The sequence below is a fragment of the Hetaerina americana genome, unplaced genomic scaffold (assembly GCF_022747635.1).
Source record: "Hetaerina americana unplaced genomic scaffold, ioHetAmer1.1.p SCAF_6, whole genome shotgun sequence".
NCBI classification, from domain to species: domain Eukaryota; kingdom Metazoa; phylum Arthropoda; class Insecta; order Odonata; family Calopterygidae; genus Hetaerina; species Hetaerina americana.
Window position 1 is genome coordinate 19571179 of NW_027287205.1, and position 19895 is coordinate 19591073.

Consider the following 19895-nt stretch of genomic DNA (forward strand, 5'->3'; position numbering starts at 1 on the left):
TGCTTTGTGGAGGGCACTTTGAGTGAGTACGCCGTCCGTCGGATGGGACGTTAAGCCGCGGACCCCTTGGCGCCTTTCGTAAAGAGTAGGCTAATGCCGACGCCGGGTTTCTCTCCACCCTTCATCCTGTCCTGTCCTTCCCCTATGGCGCAAATGACCTTAGCTGTCGGTCGCCTCCCCTCAAAACTACTACTACTACAAAATGGGTTAGCGCGTCTGACAAATCCAACCTCACTCAAACACTGATTTTTCTTAACCCTGGAACATACCACTAGTACCCGCATCAAATTGTGTAAGACAAGTTTAAGAATGGTTTCACTCGGAGAAAAATTCATCTCGCCAAGACGGCGATTACTGGTCCAGACGCGTCCACACACACTTGTGTAAGTCATGAACCACAAATAAGGAAAGTATTTTTGGAGATTTCAAATAAACCTGAACTGATTACTAGCGCTCGCCGCAACACGTGGAAACAAAAAATGACGGTTTGCTAACAATTGGAACGATCTGAGAGGAAGTGTCAACAAGTTGGTGGCGGAGAGGTAAAGTGAGGGTGGTCGGGATGTATGCATACTTCATATAACCAATTAATTAACTTAGGAAACTATCAAAAGTATGACGATTAACCAAAGGATTTAAGGTTTAAATGCCAATGAAAGCAGTCCACGTTACCGATGTTTAAGTTCTTATGAAACACAAGCTGCTTGAGGCCTAGCCTATAGCGTCCCTAGCCTATACAAGTGTACTTACCTCAGTCTAGGATCAGCGTACATACGAGTGATCGTACTTTACGTGAAAGTTCTTTTGAGAAAGAGGTAAAAAATTTTATGCCATATGAGACCCTAATGTGAGGACCCTATATGTGGCTCGCTTTTATCCGCAACTGTAGCGAAGCATATGGAAGCATGTAAATATTTAAAAATCCCCTCCTATATAATTCTTTAAAAACTTTTAACGGTGAAATTGTATTATTTTTATCCATAATTACCCATCGATTCCATTCATTCGATGATATTTTTAAAAAAACAATGCACCCGTCTTACCGGAAATAATTTTTGACACGAGTACGCATAATTTTTTGCTGCAAAATTTTTATTAATTCCATCAATGACACTTGTTTCTCCACTGCATATCCCTTAACCTGCGGTGAAAAATAAATAAATTGGCCGAGCACAGTCCTTGTCTTTCTACTTCTTGACCACTTTTAACGTTCACAGTTCACTGTTTCAGGAACACGAAGCACGGTCAGTGGAAGGGTCGCTGCCAGGATCACCGCCGGACCACGTGATTTCTAACACGCCTAGTTGAGTCTTAACGTGAACACGAAAGACCAGCTGAGCGACACACGAGAGTACCTCGTTCGAAACGAAATTCCACGTGCGCGTGAATATTCGTCCCGCAACCATAATAGTCGGTAAACTCGAGAAAGTAATGTCACACTCAGCCTGCTTCATAAAGGTTGAGAATATGGTCGACAACGTGAAAGGAAATAAGGGGTGGAGTCATGACTACAGTATGTTCCCTGGAAAATGTCACTTGAACTTGTGAAATCAAATACTTGATATTTCTCTTGTTATACAGCTTTCCTGAATAAGTTGCAGTTTCCAATTTTAAGTGCTTACAGATATTTAAGATGAAATTCCGTTCTCACCGGAGTTTAACTTCTATCTTGCTTGGAATACTACGCCAAAACACAAACACTAGTTTTACACCAAAAATCTCAGAGAAGGGTGAAAGGTGTGATGTCTAAAGAAAGACTTTCGTCCCTCTTCGTCCCAAAACACTCAATTTGTGATTGACCGACGCATTCATACATCCACCGACACGTCAATCCGCATGATCCAGGAAAATGACTATAGTTCACTCGCCCGACGTAGCCCCCTGGCTTCAGCCTAGCATGTCGTCCCGGTGCCTCTGACTCTGGACGTAGAACTGCCTCCTTGACCGCCGTCCGTCATCGTTTACCGTGAGGCTGGTCCCCACTTGCACTGACCACGGGACCACGTCCCTAGGTCCGTAGTTTTCCCTCTGAAAAGGATCGATCACCGAGCCGTGTAAACCGCTATAAGCCCCCGCCTGCCCCCCGCCCCCGTACAGTGGACCAGGAGGCCTGTAAAATCCCCCGCTGCTACCTCCACCGTAGAGGTCACCTCCATATTCGGGGCCTCCGTACATTCCTGGACCTGCGGAGATCAGGCCCTCCTGGCGGTTCGGACGTACAAAATGCTGCTGAGACTGCTGACCACCCTGATGTTGCTGCTGTAGTTCGTGCGGGTTGTAGCCCTGGGCGTGAGACCACGTGACCCACGGGTCGCCCATGTCGATGATCTTGTACCGGATGGGCGCGACGGAAATAGTGGAGGAAGTCACAGATCCGGTGGATTCGTACGCCATGGGAGTCCTCTGGTACGGGAGCTGAACTTTGCGGATGTATTTGGTGGGCACTTTCCTGAGCACGGAATAGGAGGGCGAGTGGGGTTCGGTATCTGCGAAGAGGTTGTAGGCATCCGGGCCCCACCTCCTCCGACTCGCCTGCTTGGGGCCCTTAGTTGCCTTCGGGGCCTTCGGAACATCACTGTCGTCGTCAATGTAGTTGTCAACGGAAGGGATGCTGGACGCGCGGGATTTTGATGGTCTTCTACGTGCCGTCGGGACCTCTTCCGGCTTCGGGACCCTTTCGACCCGGGAGGTGACGAAGGGTACCAGGGCTGAGTCTGGAAGCGGGGCCAAGGCTGTCTTCTTGGACCATGAGGAAGGAGATGATGTGGTGGAGGCGTCCGTAGAGGCTGTCCGCCCGCTCTTCCGGTACAAGGAGGCAGGTGCAGCGGATGAAAAGGCAACCAGCGCCAGTAGGGCTAGGGCCAAGAGGCTGTGAGTCTTGAACGTCATGGCGGAGCCCTGGAAGGCAGCGCCTGGAAAGAAAAGGGCATTTTACATTGGCATGATGGCATAAACTGCTCTTTCGCTAGCAGAACTTTTCTTGTACATTCAGCATTAGGAACGTTTATCTAATGACTTTCTACGAGGACATTCTTTATCTTTCGTTACTTGAGCTTTTGGAGTCTCTATCAAAATACGAGTAGATTCCCAAATAATAAAATGTTATGGAAGAAAATATTAAATATCCACTTTTTCCTCCGATATTACTTTCCAATTCAGAAATTATTTTGCCGCGTTACAATCTTTTCGGTGAATCGCCCTCGGTATTTCCACATGACAGAGGCAGTGAATAGAGAAGCAAATGTATAAGAAAATTAAAAACTTATGGTACTCCTACTACTTTGACTATGACATGTAATGCATGTAGATATGACGTGACATCGAGAATATTATATTCTCACTTGCAAGTTCAGCTCTACAACTCCTATGTTTAAGAATGCAAATTTCCCTCTCCCTCCGCATAAATAATCACATCTTACTTAATGCATCAGCTTCCCTTTTCACTTTTCCAATTCAATTCTTTCATTCCTCAACCAATACAGAGACTCGACGACTTTTTTCACTTGCAATCTTAGAATCTCTCCGATCGAACCTTCCAGCCTGAGTATTGGCCGCTATATCTAATAATTGCATTTCTAAACAAAACGATCACTGACTGGAACAGTCTACCTGCAGAACTATTCAAGCCTTTCCCAAACAATGTAAATATATTTTTTAAAGCTATAAAAAAATATACGATGACTGCATTTTCGAAAAATTTAATGAATATATGTAATGTATAGAAACTATAAATGTAACCTCCTCAAACTCCACTCCCTTTTTCTCTCTCCTCATAAGGGAAAGGGAAATAGTGTACTGTCAAGCAGATTTGGTACAGAAACAATTGGTGATCAATTCGAGAGAGAGGGAAATGAATTTTCAAAATTGGAGGAGCAGATTTTACAATTGAGAATAAAGATAACTGTTGGTGCCATGCCACAATAAAAATGCAATGGTCAGCGCATCGGTTTGCAAAACGATGGTCTATCAATCGATATCAGGTTAAGTAGCTCTTCTTCTGTTTGACTTCTTCTTCCCTCCAACCCCCGTGCTTAACTTGTGTTCGTCCTTTTGTGTCCCCTTAGCCTTTCTTTATTTTTTATTTCTGAGATTTACGTTTTAGTGAGATTTATGTTTTATTGGTATGTATGTATTGTTATGTACTTTACCCATGCTTTTAGTCAGTATTAATGTTTGTGATTGTGTGATATGCAGAGTTTTATGGCGTGACATTCATAGTTGTACATATTCTTAAATGCAAACTCCGCCCCTGAAATGTTCATGAATTTCACGTATCCTCTTAACTTTCATGCTAACTATATTTTAAACGAGTAAAGGGTCGCCTTAATGGCAAAGTATTTCTTATTCGTGGGTTTTCGTGAACAAACATAAATTTTTGTATGAGTACGAACACACGTCCAATCTGGCTAGTGATCCAAGTGCCACCAGTCCAGTGTTGCCAGAGAGCGGCTAATGACGTTTCGCTCCGCTAGGGCCGGCCGTTTCGCTTCCCTTGCCATCGGAATATGAAAATGTGCCGCCCCTCACCTTCGCTCCCCGTCACGGAACGTGCTCCCCAACGGGAGTCTTCGGAAATGAAACAAACCAAGCAGCACTTCCTTGCATATCATCGCTCGCCCTCAGCTCAGTTCATGAGACCCTGTGAGTCACATCTTTACGGTATGATTTGTAGGCGGGCTACAGAAAAGGAGGAAACATAAAATAAGTGGGGTTCCGCAAGGGCTTTGTTTCCTCCCCGTGTCTCTCTCTCTCTCTCGCTCCCTTAGTGCTCCGTGTTCATTAGTCGCCCCAGCGAGCATCGCCGTGGATTCGTAAATGAAGCAAACGCCCAAACACACACCCACTTCCGCATGTCATGCACCCACCGACCGAGGATTCATGCGCTGAAAGGCGTCAACGTCATACGGTTTAGTCCCCCGATTCCAAACAGTTGCGGATTATTAAGCTGAGTTCCACCGACAAGTACATCCTCTGTTGTGTACGCGATCACAGCTGAGAAAATCAAACTTTTACCCTCGACCATTTTATTTAGTATCTACTAGCTCGAACGTCGCTTAGTAAAGGCCTGAATGTTAAACTCATTATCCACAAAATGATATACACTGATTTGTTATTTCTAAATAATGTAATTGAAAATCGTCAGGATTGATAATGTAGAAGGAATCAGAGATAAATTAAGAATAAATATCGAAAAATTGGTGAAAAATCAGTTTCACTCAATGAAAATAATCTTTCTTCCTAAATGTCCGTTTTCGGGATAAAATTTAGAAGAATTACTCCCTTTGTAGTACGGGATACATTATTTTTTTGTAGTCTACCGTTTAAGGTAGGTTTAGAATGGACATTGACTGAAAATAACTACACTTCTTAGCCTTGTCTTGCAAGACACAACCTGTCATCTCACATTACAGTAAACTCTTAATCATTTGCGTATATTTCTACATATCTTTAGTCCGTCCAGCATTCCTATTCTTTTCCTACCCATATAACTCCTGCCCAACGTTATCCTCTCTATCCCATTCTTCAACATTTCATCTCTAATCAAAATGCCCGGCCTTTCCTGCCTCCCTTGGATTTCTTGCAACACATTTTGACAGCACATTTTAGCACATGTTTTTTAGTTATGACACTTCATAGGTTACAGATCAACCAGCCACACTGATCACTTGGAATCGTGACGCCACGTATGGCCTTGGATTAAGGACTGGTGGCCCAACTTGAAATTCAAGAATTGAGAAAAAAAATCATAATTTATGAAGAGCTAACGAATTAAAATATATATGGGTAGCGGTAATGGAAGCCGGAGTGAGAAACGGGAAATGTGAATCACCGAGTATACAAGAGCTTAAAAACTCAACTTAACTTAAAGTTAAGCACATGACTGGAAACGGGACCGCCCAAGTTCATCTTTTAAGTCTCAGTCACATAGTTGGCCAAACACGATCGAAAACAAATTCCTAATCACGCGCAATCACGAATCCTGCAATGCAATGCAATCACGAATCCTAATCACGAATCATGTTCATTCGTAGCTTACAACTATTGTATTCTTACCACAGGAGTGACTAAAAATTAAAATATCTTCTTAAACAGTTGAATGCGGTACAAACTGATATACTTGTCCATTCAGACGAAATTACCATAATTTTCAAAAAATGCATCTCCAATATTCAGGGAATGGGATTATTCCTCGGTGGATTCCGAAAAAACACGACGGCAGTTAGGAAAGGAAGAGATACAAGGGGGGGGGGGAGATGAAAGGAAAATTAAGACTCCTTTTCCCCCCTTTTTACCTCCCTTCTTTGTCGAGTTTAAAGAGCCTCGTTTTCCTTCCTCGTTTAAAGAGTTTCGTTTGCCTCACCTGATGATGATGACGATGATACAAATGAAGTGAGTCCAGGCCCGTGTTACTTTTCAACTGTATTTCTGTAAACGTTTTCCAACAATTAATTTTATTGGATACATTTTCAAAGGAGCGAGTTTTATTAAATGGCGACAAAGTTCAAATGTCAGCAATTCGTCGCTTTCTGTCTTTTTGGTGGGTAATATCGACCGCAGCAGAATACGAGACTCGTGCATCATGCCAAGAGCGGTAGGCCACCCCTATTAAAAAATCAACCTATGGACTGATGTATTTATTTTTTTAAGTGCAGAACAGTGTTCCATAACTTCGAATTAACATGTAATTCGGTTCTCTTTTCAAGAAAATTTCACATTTGCCGATAATTGGGAGACACATCGGTCACTGGTGATCACTGCTAAAATAAACTATGACAGGCCTCTAAGAAACATTAACGCTTTTATGGTGTGAGTGTTGAAGAGAAAGGAGAAAAATAAATATGCGGGAAGGAAGACGAAGGAAAGGATTACTGAGGAGAAAATGGAAAGCAAGTTGTCGGAAGAAATCTATGGGAAGAAATGGGTAGAGAAGAGAGTGGAAGGCCATTAGACGCTTCAGATTGTGGTAGATAAATACTGGGTAAGCGAGGTAAAGGGAGGAAAAGGCATTTTGGAAGACTTGAAGGAGGATAAAAACATGTATGTGTGAATACTATTTTATTTAAATGTAAATTTCAAATCCCAAACAGTGTCAAAATTCGTAAACGGACCACAGTATAGCATTATGAATTTCAGAGTCCATCCAGAACCTACATTTTACAAATTACATTGCGGAAAGCGATGAACTAATGAATAAAATCATACTTATTACAAGGACCATAAAAGTTGAAAATTTTGCGATATTTCCACGAAACATTTTATAACTTATCAATACCGAACATTATATATAGGAAATAGTAGAATAACTAATGCCAACATTTCTGGGTCTCATTTTTTGTCGTCTCAGCGGAGCACAATGTTTGAGTTTCCCAATCTCCCGATCCCTAATCTTTCTAAGCTTCCTTCGTCTTTCAAGCCCACCACAGAACAGGCGGGGACATTCAGAGCGTGAGATTCAGAGCACGCTTTCTATACGAAAAACGCTGATGCGGTCAGCCTCCCAAGGACTGGGGAAATAATCACGTCCTGAAGAACTTTCTCCGGATTTGAGTACAAGGAATCACGCAGGGGTAGGGATCTTTATATTTCCATTCCCTGGTACAGACACCAAGGAGACGACATAAATAAATTACTGGAAAGAGGCAGTTTTAAATGGCATATTCACTTGGCTTACGGGCATTACCGTCTATTTGTACAGTAATTTCCAATCTCATACTTTCAGTTTCGATACCAATTTACTCACCCTATTCTCTGATAGTCAGCTGCAGAAATTATGGTGCATAGTAGGTACTAATGCAACTATATTATAGATTAATCGTACAATACTGGAGGAGAGTAAGTCAGCATTTAAAAAGTCCTCCAAGTATAACTCAGGAGAATAAAAGTCACAACTTAAGCGTCTGTCAGTGCAAAATTAATTTACTGAAATTGGTGAAATAATCTAATTCACTAAACATCATTAGAGAATTTTCTTCTGATTATTAAAGATGAACTGAACATGCATGGCAATGATCTAAAATAGAGATATAAAAAATAGATTAGTCTAATCTTTGATGTGGAGCCCAGTTTAGTATGGGCCATTGAGGAATTTGGTCTTAAGGAGACTTGGTCATTGAGGAAATAAGCGTGAGTCGGGGACTTTTGAGATGTGGAAAAGAATTGAAAAAATAAAATAAACGGAAAGTAAGCAAATGAAATGTTCCAGGGACGGTAGGTGAGAAGGTTATTGGAAGAAATTCAAAGTAAGCCGGAAAAATTGAAACGGCACAGTGAGTGGTAATGAAATGTTGAAGCCTGTGATAAAGATGAGAAAGTCGTGCAGGTGAAGTAGAAAAATGCAAATATTGGACAAGTTGGACGGAATGAAAGGAGGCAGAAAGAATGCGTAAAATGAGGAATGGTCCTCATTTTACGCATTCGGGCTCGCGTAGTCCTACGTTGACTCCTACGGTGCTAGGCGAGGCTTATAAGGGTAACTTAGTCTCTGGGTAGATCAAATAGCATATTCGACCGGCTATTGTTACTACTGTCAGTAGCAACAATTAGAGATTACGTAAAACTTAATGCTATTCTCTGAAAGACTTCCATCATCCATATTTCGAAATGGGAAATAAAAGTTAGAGAATAGCGGGGCTCAAAGTGACGAAGTGAAATAAATGGTTGAATGAGGATAGAAAATTAGGATGTGCCATCTCCATGAACGCAAATAAGCTAAATGTTAAGTATGAAATGGATTCAAAAACATCAAAAGGAGGAGAATAAATGGAGAAGAATATAATTTAATAACAGTTTAATTTTTTTTACCGTTGAAGAGCTTGAGAAAAATGCACTAAAATCGGTGAACAACTCCTAAGTCACCCCTCCGACACACGTTATGTTTCGCAGGGTATGAAGACCGCAAACCATTGAGGAACCTGCAACTGATATATAATGGGAAAAATAAGGTCTTGAGGCCATGGCACAAACAATTTGTGATAATTGCCCATCTATACAACTGAGGAAGTGCAGATGTCGTTTTATATTAATATTATCCCCAAACACCAAAAATATACCTCTCAACTGTGGATTGGCATCTACATAGTCATCCTGAAAGCCAAATGAAGTGTCTTAGCAGAGGGAACCTATAGAGGATATTCAATGGGTAGTAGTGAAAGAAGAATCAAATAATGAAGGGAGAATTTTGGGTTTATGCCCCCAACCATTGCTCAGAAGGGAATGGGTCACTAAATCCATTGCTTTCGGTACCAATATATCATATGTAATAATCAGGTCTCGATTACTAAAATTTAATTGGGTCAGGGAAAAATATAACCTTCGAGATGTAAATCTACATGCTCTATATTTTTTCACATTTCATTCCCACGCTCTATTAATTCCCAACATCTATCCAGAGAACATTTCGGAAACTTTCAATTCTTCACCGTTTCAGTCAAAATTTCATATCGAAAGATATTGTTCACTATTACGATGTTTAACCACAACGATGCCACCATTTTAACTCTCCACTTTTGCATCCCACACGAACTTCATCATTACGGGACATTAATTCGAGGATTGGTCTGCTGTAGTTCATCACGCTATCTTGTTTCCTGCTAATTTATTCATTCCTATATATGTCCTGACGTCTTTCAACGCTGGTAATTCATAGTAGAAGTACAGTGTAGTTTTAGAGGAGGCCACCGACATCTGAGGTTATTTGCGCCATTAGGGATGGAAGGGAATGGAGAAAGGGTGGAGAGAAACCCGGCGTCGGCATTAGCCTGCTCTTAACGAAATGCGCCAAGGGGTCCTCAGTTAAACGTCCCATCCGGGGGCCGGGGTTCACTTAAATTGATCTCCACAAAGCGCCTCAAGAAGGGATCGGGATACCACTGAAAAAAATTCTGCTGTCTCCAGAAGTCGAACCCGGGCCCTCTGTGTTGAAAGCCAGTACGCCAGCCACCGCACCATACCGATCCCCTCTCTGCTAGTCCTACCATCTCACAACCGTGGAAAATTTCATTTAATTTTATTAAACGCTTCTATATGTCATATGTTCTTAATGCTATTTGCAGTGTCTAGTTGTTATTCCAATAGAAAGCCTTCAACTGTCCCATACTGCTCTCTCCCCCTCACGTCTCCTATAGTTTATAGGCTCTTTGCCTATCAATATTAAATATTTTCCAGTTTCTTAAGGGTATTATGTCAATCTTTATTTGAAACCTATCTTCATAACTTCAATTGCACACCTTTAACGCATAAGGGCGGAAACCATCTCCCAGGTTTTTATCTACACCATGGTCCCCTATATTACAGCATGCATATGCTTTCTACACACAGCCCTAGACCTCCAATTATCCTTTTTTTGATCTCGTTTATTGGCTTCAATCAAGGGCGATTGTAAGTTTTTCCTCCTGATACCCTTCTCCATTGTACTGTGTCCATTCACCACATCTTATCATTGCCACTTGCTCTCGCCCTAATGTGCCTATCAATCTTCAGCCTCCTAAGTCCATTCCTATTTTTCATACGACAAGCAGTAGATTATTTCCCTTTCAAAGCCATGTAAAGACAAAAAAGACAAACAGATAATGAAAACGTCTCCAAAATGTTTACGTTACCTTCCATGCGTCATATAATATGACAAAAACCATGTGCCAAGGAGTAGAGTATAATGAGAAATGATACCCATGCGTACAAAATGTTGTATTTTAAATTTTTTTTCTGAGATATTAGAAACGATACTACCTCTCAGGCGGGCGAAAACGACGACATTCAAACATGATAGACTGGTTTAAATCGTATCATGTAATCTCAAACAATGTACTACTTAAATCTACAGCAACCTACCAGAAGATGCAGATGATTAACATAGAACCAATAGCAATAATAAAACCTAAATAAAACATCAAATAAGATATTTGCGATAAATAAATAGGAAAATCTGGCTTGAAAATGGGGAAATAGTTCATGAAAACGTGCTCGCCCATTACTGAATTTTTCTTCGCGCTGTGAAACAAAGAAAAAACAATTTAATTAGGATTATAATTTATGCCAATTAATTATAATCCTGATAACTATGTAAGAATAATAATGATATAACGTCTTAAATGGTGCGAGATTAAGACTAAATCGAGACTTCTTCCGCCTTCGGAGACTAGATTTCTTCCACCTATCCCTATTCAACGGCAATGAAATGGAGAGAGCGGATGACGAATAAGCAGGCAAGCTTCGAGAAGTGATTGATGAGACAAGCATTTAATTAACATAAATCAGCAGGGAAATGAATTTTATTTATGCTCATTTTAAGGTAAGATATTTTACCCATGGCCATAATAGATTCAGCAAGAAGTGCAGAGGAGATCTAAGGACGAATATTGAAGATGGGTTCCGCGAATGGTCAATGAATTTTCAGAGAACAGTTAAACTAAAACTATTGCAAACAGCCAACCTTGGGATAATTAAATTACTTTGTTCATGAGAATTAAAATCTCAGAAATTCAACTGGAGTGTGCAAAAAATAATGGAAATTGCTGCTGAATATTAGAATAGATGTACTGATAATTTTCACCGTAAATATCCCGTACAAATATAAGTATTAGTATAGGGATTTCAGCTATTGTTGGGTGCTTTGAAGAAGCAACGCGATATATCTGGGTTGAATATTAACCAAAATAAAAATAAAGTAACGTAAACGGAATAACCAGGGCAGGTGGAGGAATTCATGCATTTGAGCAGTATTCCAAAGTAAAATAGGCATAGTAGTTTGAGAAAGAATTGCTTTAGCGAAATAAGGACTCACAAGAGGAATGGAATTGATGTTAGGCACACATAATATTCAAGCAGGGTTGAAGAATAGATGACGATTTGGAGATATGCACGAAAAGACATGATGTGGGTGGTGGATATTTTGAAATGTAATGGAGTGTTCGCGGCTGTTAATAAAGGTAGAATATTTGGCAACCTATAAAGAAGGAAGGGGATTGGATTTTTATGCATCACGAAGGCAGGTAGAAGTCACGAACAAATGAAGAAGTATATACAATAGGGCACACAAACGAAAATCTTCGCGGCGAGTAAAAGAAACCAGAAGTCAAGGACGGTCCAAAATCTAGGTTTATTGTTAGACTACCCTGTATAAAATATATTAGTAGTAGATATTCACATGAGCCAAACGGGTATTTTGCCTCATTCTTTGTACAAAAAACTGGATTTTAAACTTAAATTATCACCCGAAGAATTTGTCCCATATCTGAGTCAAAATATCTCGTTATACCTCGCTGTTCAAAAATGATCTCTATTTATTTTATGCGTCGTATTTTAGGTGACAATCTGTACAATGTGTTCCACGACTAATTTCCATTTTGCATAGCATTTAATGCCTGTTGTACTTAATATTCTATTTACTGTGAAAGTCCATGGACCTTTACACTTCAGCTAAAATCTATACTAGATGGTTATTTTAATCTTATGCAGGGTCAGTCAGTTGTTTGTATTTGATTTGTATTTCATTATGAACATAATCTGAGTCATCTTCAAACCCCGTATTCACCTTGCGGATTTCATTTTGTCACCTAAGTTGGAGTGACAATATTTCTCCATCCTTTCATTTCTTAAAAATATATACGTATTGCATTAACATGACACATTTCTTACCCTAAATTTTCTAAGTGAGACTCTATTCCAGAAAAATTACAAAAAATATCTATAATTCCAATAACCAACCGTCTGATTGATTACGGAGGAATATACGACGACTCTTACGAGAGCAAGAACCCCTATTCAGAATGTCGTTCAACATTTCCAGGGAGACCAAAGCAGCCTCCCACCCTGACGACTCTGTTCAAGTTTCAGTCTTGAGGACTGAAACTTGAACAGTCTTTAGGTCTCGCCGTTCGGTCTCCTTTAATTCGCAGCTTCGTAAGGGGAAAGGGATTCGTCGCCGGGACAGCGGTGGTGGATCGAAAAAGTTCGCACTACAGTCATCGCGGCTTGAGGAATGCGGATGAAAAAAGCGGGATCTTCCAGCTGGCGTGGAGGCGGAGTAAAGGAAAGGCAAAAACTAGCACAAATCTCTACACACGCAATTGAGCTGAAGACGAGGTCAAAGCCCTCGTATTCCTCCGGAGAGTGCATCCGCACATTCAAACGCGACCGCATCTCGTTGCGTAGTCATGACAACGACCACGGTCATAACAAGCGAGTGGGTACGCTCGAGTAGAAGGGCGCTGACGTCACAGAAGCCCGTGATGTAAATTTAATGGCGGCAAGTGGAGATACTTCTTATGACGATGGTTCGTTCAAGAGGGAATGTATTTCGCGTGAACTTATCCGTTGCCAAAACGTATGGCCGCTCTTTTGAATTTAAAAACAAATTTAGAGCCTATGTGATCATAAATTTCCTCCCGCGGTTGCAGTTACCTAAACTTCGTGCTTCTACTATAATTCTGTAGGCAAACCTGCTTGTTCTATCATTAACCAATACACACACGCACACACACATCGCGTGTTTGTCTCTCGGTCTTATTTTATTATTATTATTATTATTAAAAAATACACATGTGCTGTTAGACATTGCCAGGTGGCACACAAGTCCCAAATAATCGCAAAAGATAATACATAAAACCAGACTTCAAAACACAAATCTCTTTAACAAAACAAGTGAATCCCCACCCCATTTACAACCATTAATCAGCAAGAAAAAAAAGATAAATTTAAAAAAAATTAAGCAATTACACATAATACAATACACCACACATCAATCAAATTATTACATATATGCCTTACATCTATTCTTAAAAGTATACACTCTGTTAGGAAAGGGCTCGAATATTTTTGCAGGTAAGGTGTTCCACTCAACAATTGTTCTATTTAGAAAAGAATTTTTTTTATTTGTTCTCTGTGCCCGGCACGAGTGTACACGAGTATTTATGTACACGAGTGTGTGTGTGTGTTTATATATATATATATATATATATATATATATATATATATATATATATATATATATATATATATATATATAAATGCACTCGTATATAGAGCATCGGCTTGGCAAGTCGAAAGATCCGTGACTCAAGCCCCGGTCAAGGAAATATTTTTGCACTTGAGATCTGCTCGATTCCGCCTTCCCCACCTCTCCTATGTTTGTCTATTATATGTGTCCCCATCCCTTTTCCTTATATCTATATCCATGTGAATAAATATTATTCACCAAATGGTGGGTTTCTCTTGTTTGAATTTACCTTTACCAAGTACGGTTACACAAGGAGGAGGGCACATGTGAAGCAACCTTAGCTTTATACCCGTATTAAATAATTCCACGAAGTGAAGCCTGAAAGTGCTAATTTCATCAACTTTATGCATTTATTTCCTCAAAGATCATGAAAAATAGCCTAAAATAAACTTCATGATAGGGAGTATTTAAATGTAAACTGCAGTGCTGTTGGGTTAAACCAAACCAAGCTTTCATATACACATTTTGATATACTCTAGTACACTTTGATGTGTTTCAAGTATCAATTTATTTTCATCATAGTGTTAACCTAAAAACATAGAACACCTCGCGAAAGAATTAGTATTTTCAGGGGGTAAGACACATTGGAAAATCTTCATTACTGCAGCTGAAATCGTTCCGTATGTACACACAGTGCCACCCTTGCCTAGTGACACGTTTTCTTTCCTCGTCAGCATTATTTTTCATCACACCGCACCCGCCGTCCATTTCCCCTTCATACTTGGGAAGCCCAGTTGACAACCGAATCTAACAGGGGCTGACCTCTCCCCATCTCAGACATCTTGTCAAGATAACATACCATGCGATGCCTCTGCACAAAGCGCCACAGACAAGTTACGAAGAAGACGATGGCGGAGGAACAATGCACAAGGGGAACCCAACAATGGCCTTCTGATCCAGAAACCCGGGCTCGATATCTCCTCTTGTTTCCGGTGGGGTTATTCTGCCCAAGTTCCGTTCTGCTGCGTGGGCCCGAAGGAAGTCCTCTTTAAAGTTCTTCAACGTCCCAGAATGAAGGAAGGAAAATGATCACTACGAGTAAGATTGAGCTCAGGCAGGGATACTAGGACTCTGGTCCGGTAGTTAGGGGTTCTAGGGTATCAGCCACGCTACTTCGCGCGCACGACTCATTTGCAAAACCTACTGCCCTCAGTAGACCTGCATGTATCGTATTTATTGATTTACATGAACACGTTGAAATTGGACAACAAGGGTGGCAACTAGAAGGGAATTAACAGTTACGGTACTTACAGTAAATGAAAGGAGGCATATGTCCTAATAATAAAAGCAAGTTTACGTCCAAGCTCACATAATTTGAAAAGATAAGAATATAAAAGGTAGACGACATTAATCTCTTATAACATCATGGTCCCCGTTGATTTACAATGAAAATCTAATTTCGATATAAAAATGCAGTCTTTCGGAAAAGTCATCATCGAATTCTGCAGACAATTTGAAAAGAGTTCCACTCATGATTTCTCTGTTTAAAAACGAAAACTTCGCAATGCTTGTATTTCGTGGCTTATATTTTTTTTGGGCGGATGATCATTCCCACTGATATAACTGGATTTCTTTGGTCCTTAATTTAATTCCTTCCGGACATTTCCTCCGGAAACATTTCTGAATATGTCGTCCAACGTATTCAGTCCACGTACAGCCCGTTTGGCTTTATTTTTTACTCTCCAGAGAATCTCAAACTAAAACCTCTCAGCATACCCGTTAAGTTAGACTATAAATGGATACTTGGAAGATACGCCAAGTGTACTGCTTGGGATGCGACCGAAAAAAATTACAAGTCGATGCATCCTGAGAACGTTTGGACGCAACCGCCTATTCGCTAAAAAGACAGTGTTAAATGGGAAAATATTTCTATTGAAAACCAATAATACTGCCCTTTGGACTTGTTAGAAAAAATTCGCTGGATGGTAAATTGGATGTTTAAAATTCTCTCCACTCACTCCTGTACAGGAATTCTACAAATTTCCATTTAAACTAAAAATCTGTCGGTCACGCCTCACATTTCAAATTATCGAAATATTTGGCAGAATTGACAATGCGTTTAAGTGCTTCTAATTCTCCGCGAAAGCATAAAACTTTTCTGACAAGCATCCTTCGATCATAAACTGGCGCAGGGTATGACGAAATTTAGAGAATTGTAAATGCCCCGAATATATTAACGGATCTCTGCACTCCATTCATCCAAAATTCCTACAAGTAGAGTCAGGTACTAACTAAGATCGGATAGGAAATGGTAATTGCCATCGCTTCTCAAGAGGTAGTTAATTCCACACCAAAAAGCTGTTAAATTTTATCCTAAAAACGAGCCTAAGGATTTTCATTATAAGAATCGAATCTTAAGTTTTTGGGCGCGGAAAAGAGATTTAGCTAGATTTCGACCTAAGGTAGACTCACTTTAAGGGTTGCTGGAATCGTAATTCACTAAATGGATCGTTACGTTTTGCGCTGTAAAATAAATAAATTAATTAATGTCATTGTTAGATTTTCCGGCTGAGAACCATTGCAGAAGATAGAATTGCTTCTCGTTAATTCATTTAAACGGTTAGTGTTATAATTAAAGCAAAATAATATGCATAAAAACTATACATTACTCGATATAGATTCGTAATGTATGGCTGGTTTGTCTTACATTATCAGGCTAGATGTTTATGATTTATCAATGGGAATTAATGTATGACAGAATATTTTTTATACGCTGAAAAATTAACACAGGCCCCCCTTATCGAGCAAAGTTCGGATCTTCCTGGAGCTTAATAGATGAAAAGGAGTCCGATTTCCAGGAGAAGATTTTTGGTATAATTACAGATTATAAAAGAATGTATGTTTGACTATGTCATCAAGGCTGGCAGTGTGTAGCAAAGCGTATTCCCCCTCGCATGAATGCAAAGGAATTAAAACCTACGTATGTTGTAATAGGCATATATGCCGAATAAATCTTTTGGATATGGGTTACTTGACGAGTGTTCATGGTAGTAATTAGAGAGATTAGAGTGAAGAATGTGTGGGTGATGATAGAATGCAGATTGGATGGCCCGGGTTTGGACAAGCAGAAAGAAGTGTGATTAGCTAGTATGGTCATATTAGGATAATGAAGAAGAGTGGAGTCACCAAACAGAATGTGAGAGAAGAGTTAGTGCTGAGAGAGGGGAAGGGCTAGACTGGATGAGGCTATGGGTGAGAGAAGTCAAAAAGTGTCTTAAGGCGCATAACATTAGATGTATTAGAAGGAATAGATGAACACGTATGAAACAACGTATTGATATGAGTGAGGCGAAAGGCGAATGTAAGGATTAGGTGGTATAGGAAAGAATTATACGGAAATGACTCGTAGAAGTAATTACAATTTTCTTGAAACAAATTAAATTCAGGACTTTCCGTTAACTCGGGAATGCGTGGACGGTATTTATTTATCCCCCCCCCCTCCCCATTTTTATCCAGAAGTGGTCCTTCTTTCGCTATAGCCTTGGCCTTGCTCCCCAATTGTCCAGCAGGTGGGCACCAGAGGCGAGAGGGGTGAGGTGCGGGGTTTTGGGCCGGTGGGAGAGGGATGGGAGGGAAGGCGGCGGGAGATGGCAATCTGTTTTCACGGCAAGTGGGCATGTGTGCTGCGCGCGGCACGGAATGCGACCCTGCGGCCCTCGGAGCGGCGGCTGTTCAAAAGTGTCATTGACTTCGATTTGGTGGCAGTGCTTCCTGCAATTAAGGCGCGCACACTCGCACGCCCGCCCTATCTTCCCTCCCTCTCCTTGCCCACTCTGACCATTCGCTACCCCATCCCCTTTGCTCCATAACACACACGCAGACAACCCCACGAAACGCCCCTGCACAGCAGTTCATGCCGTCACCTTTCTGAGTCACAATGGACTACCGAATCGACACGTGACGTATTTTCCGCGAGTGACAAGATGATTGCACGAAGTGACCCTGGCAACATTTTTCCAAATGCAAAATTTATCCATAGAATAAATGAAGTTTGCATTTTCACCACCTAAAAACAGGGGTACCATTAATCTATTTGGATTCAGTTGGAATGCGATGATAAATCGTATTCGATAATAAATACAGAGAAGAGTCTCGTGCATAAATTACGGAAATATCGGATCCAAGAAAATTGGAGGGGGCAGAAAAAACAACAATGATGTTTTATTTTTCACGGCCAATGTTTCGATACGAGATGCCTTGAAATTAATGATGACGCTTCACAATGAAACTTTGATAGTAAAAATTAATAATTCTATAATTGTGAAAATTGCAGTGTTTATTTCATCCTCAAGCTTTCCGCGATAGATTAAAAAATTTTCAAAATTTTTGTGTTTAACATAAACATTTGTCGTTCAAGTACAAGTCATTGAACTTATAATTTTATTATTTTCACGCAAATAAAAGTTAGTTTTTTCCTATCAGAAATCGCCCTTACCACATATACCTTACCACATTTAAGAAAGCTTTTTAAGTTGCCAAAAATATTTTCATGGAATGATCTAATTGTTTCTGCCTCACGTTTTATAAGTATTTCATGAAATAAATCGCAATTACCTACATTACGAAAAAAAGAAACCCGAAGTTCTAACCAGTCTCCAAGTTCTTAAGGGATTCACAAGGAGTGGTCTAAATGCAATTTTAATATCCAATACCAAGGTGAAAAAGAACCCATTTCCTCGAGATTTGAATGCAAGACCTTCATAGTACCACGCACAGGCTTAGCCCAAACAAAACTCTGAGTACAACCGCACGGCAAGAAAAACAAAAAATTACCCCAAAAAGATTATACGTGCAAAACACGTAATAAACAAAACAGCCGATTATATTTTTTACGATGACTATTTTTTTAATTTCACTATCTGAATTAGATATCACATAAAAATAATTTAAAAACAAAAAAATTACAGAACTCGTAATTTTAAAATTTTTCATTTTATCTGTCTAAATTTTAAATAACTACCGGCAGCTCTCGAGGAAGTTTCTGCATGTAGGAATTTCTAAGGAATATCCGTACGATGGCCCGCAGAGCTTATTATATATACCCGGATTTAATATTTACCAAGGATCAATCAGAATGACCTTACAGGCAAATGGATTCTGTTATATTATGAAAGTGGAAGCCACTAGATCCTCTGCACATACGAGTTCCTCGTATGTCATTCTCATTCACAGCAAAGTTCGATTGTACTGTACATAGGTACAGTTGGACAAGATTTGATTCGATAGTATGTCTTGGACATTGTAATTCCAAAAAAGGCATTTTCGTAATGTGCTGATTTAAGTGCTTTATTTTGCCATTGATTTTTCACAAGAAATACTCCATTTAGGTAATTATTTCCCATCAACACGCATAACTTTTCAAATAATTCACCAATAATGAACAATATTGATGAATTAAATTCACGCTTCAATTCGCATTAATCTTTAATTATTCGTTAAAATTAACTTCAAGCAAAGTTCTCTTTTTCGTCTAGAATCTCGACTTCATACACGAGTTTGAAATATAAAGCGTAAACTTAATGGGAAGCATATGACTTCCCGAACGCAGGAGATTACATCACGTGCCAAGCGGAAGTAAACACTGCGTCACTGCTTGTTTCTCAAAGCAATCCGTTATCTTAAAGAGATTGATTATAACCCTTCACAGTAAGAGGATCTGAAATAAAGCCACATTGAACCACGCTTGTCGGTTGAAATAACGGATAAGGGAGTATTTGGCACAAGTTTTTTTGCAGAGATATGAACATTTTTATCCCATGGGCCAGAATGTTTCACAGGAACTTAAGCATAACAATAAGCATAAATCTGCCATAAATTTACATACCCCCCTCTGTTGAGCGACTTATGTTTCTCCGGTCCCTCTCTCCCTGAAACTCGTATTTTCTTTCGAAAATCATGAGTA

General features: G+C 40.0%; 1 protein-coding gene across 1 annotated transcript in view; it reads right to left on the bottom strand.

Annotated features, from left to right (window-relative positions):
- Positions 1–1887: 1887 nt before the first annotated feature.
- The window catches only part of LOC139695273 (uncharacterized), a 38050-nt gene continuing 20042 nt past the window's right edge, over positions 1888–19895 (bottom strand). Inside the window, exons 2-3 of the mRNA XM_071593968.1 lie at positions 14793–14989; positions 1888–2912 (exon numbers count right to left, since the gene is read on the bottom strand). Coding sequence (XP_071450069.1) covers positions 1888–2889 — 1002 coding nt within the window. The 5' untranslated portion in view covers positions 2890–2912; positions 14793–14989. The remainder of the gene's footprint in view (positions 2913–14792; positions 14990–19895) is intronic.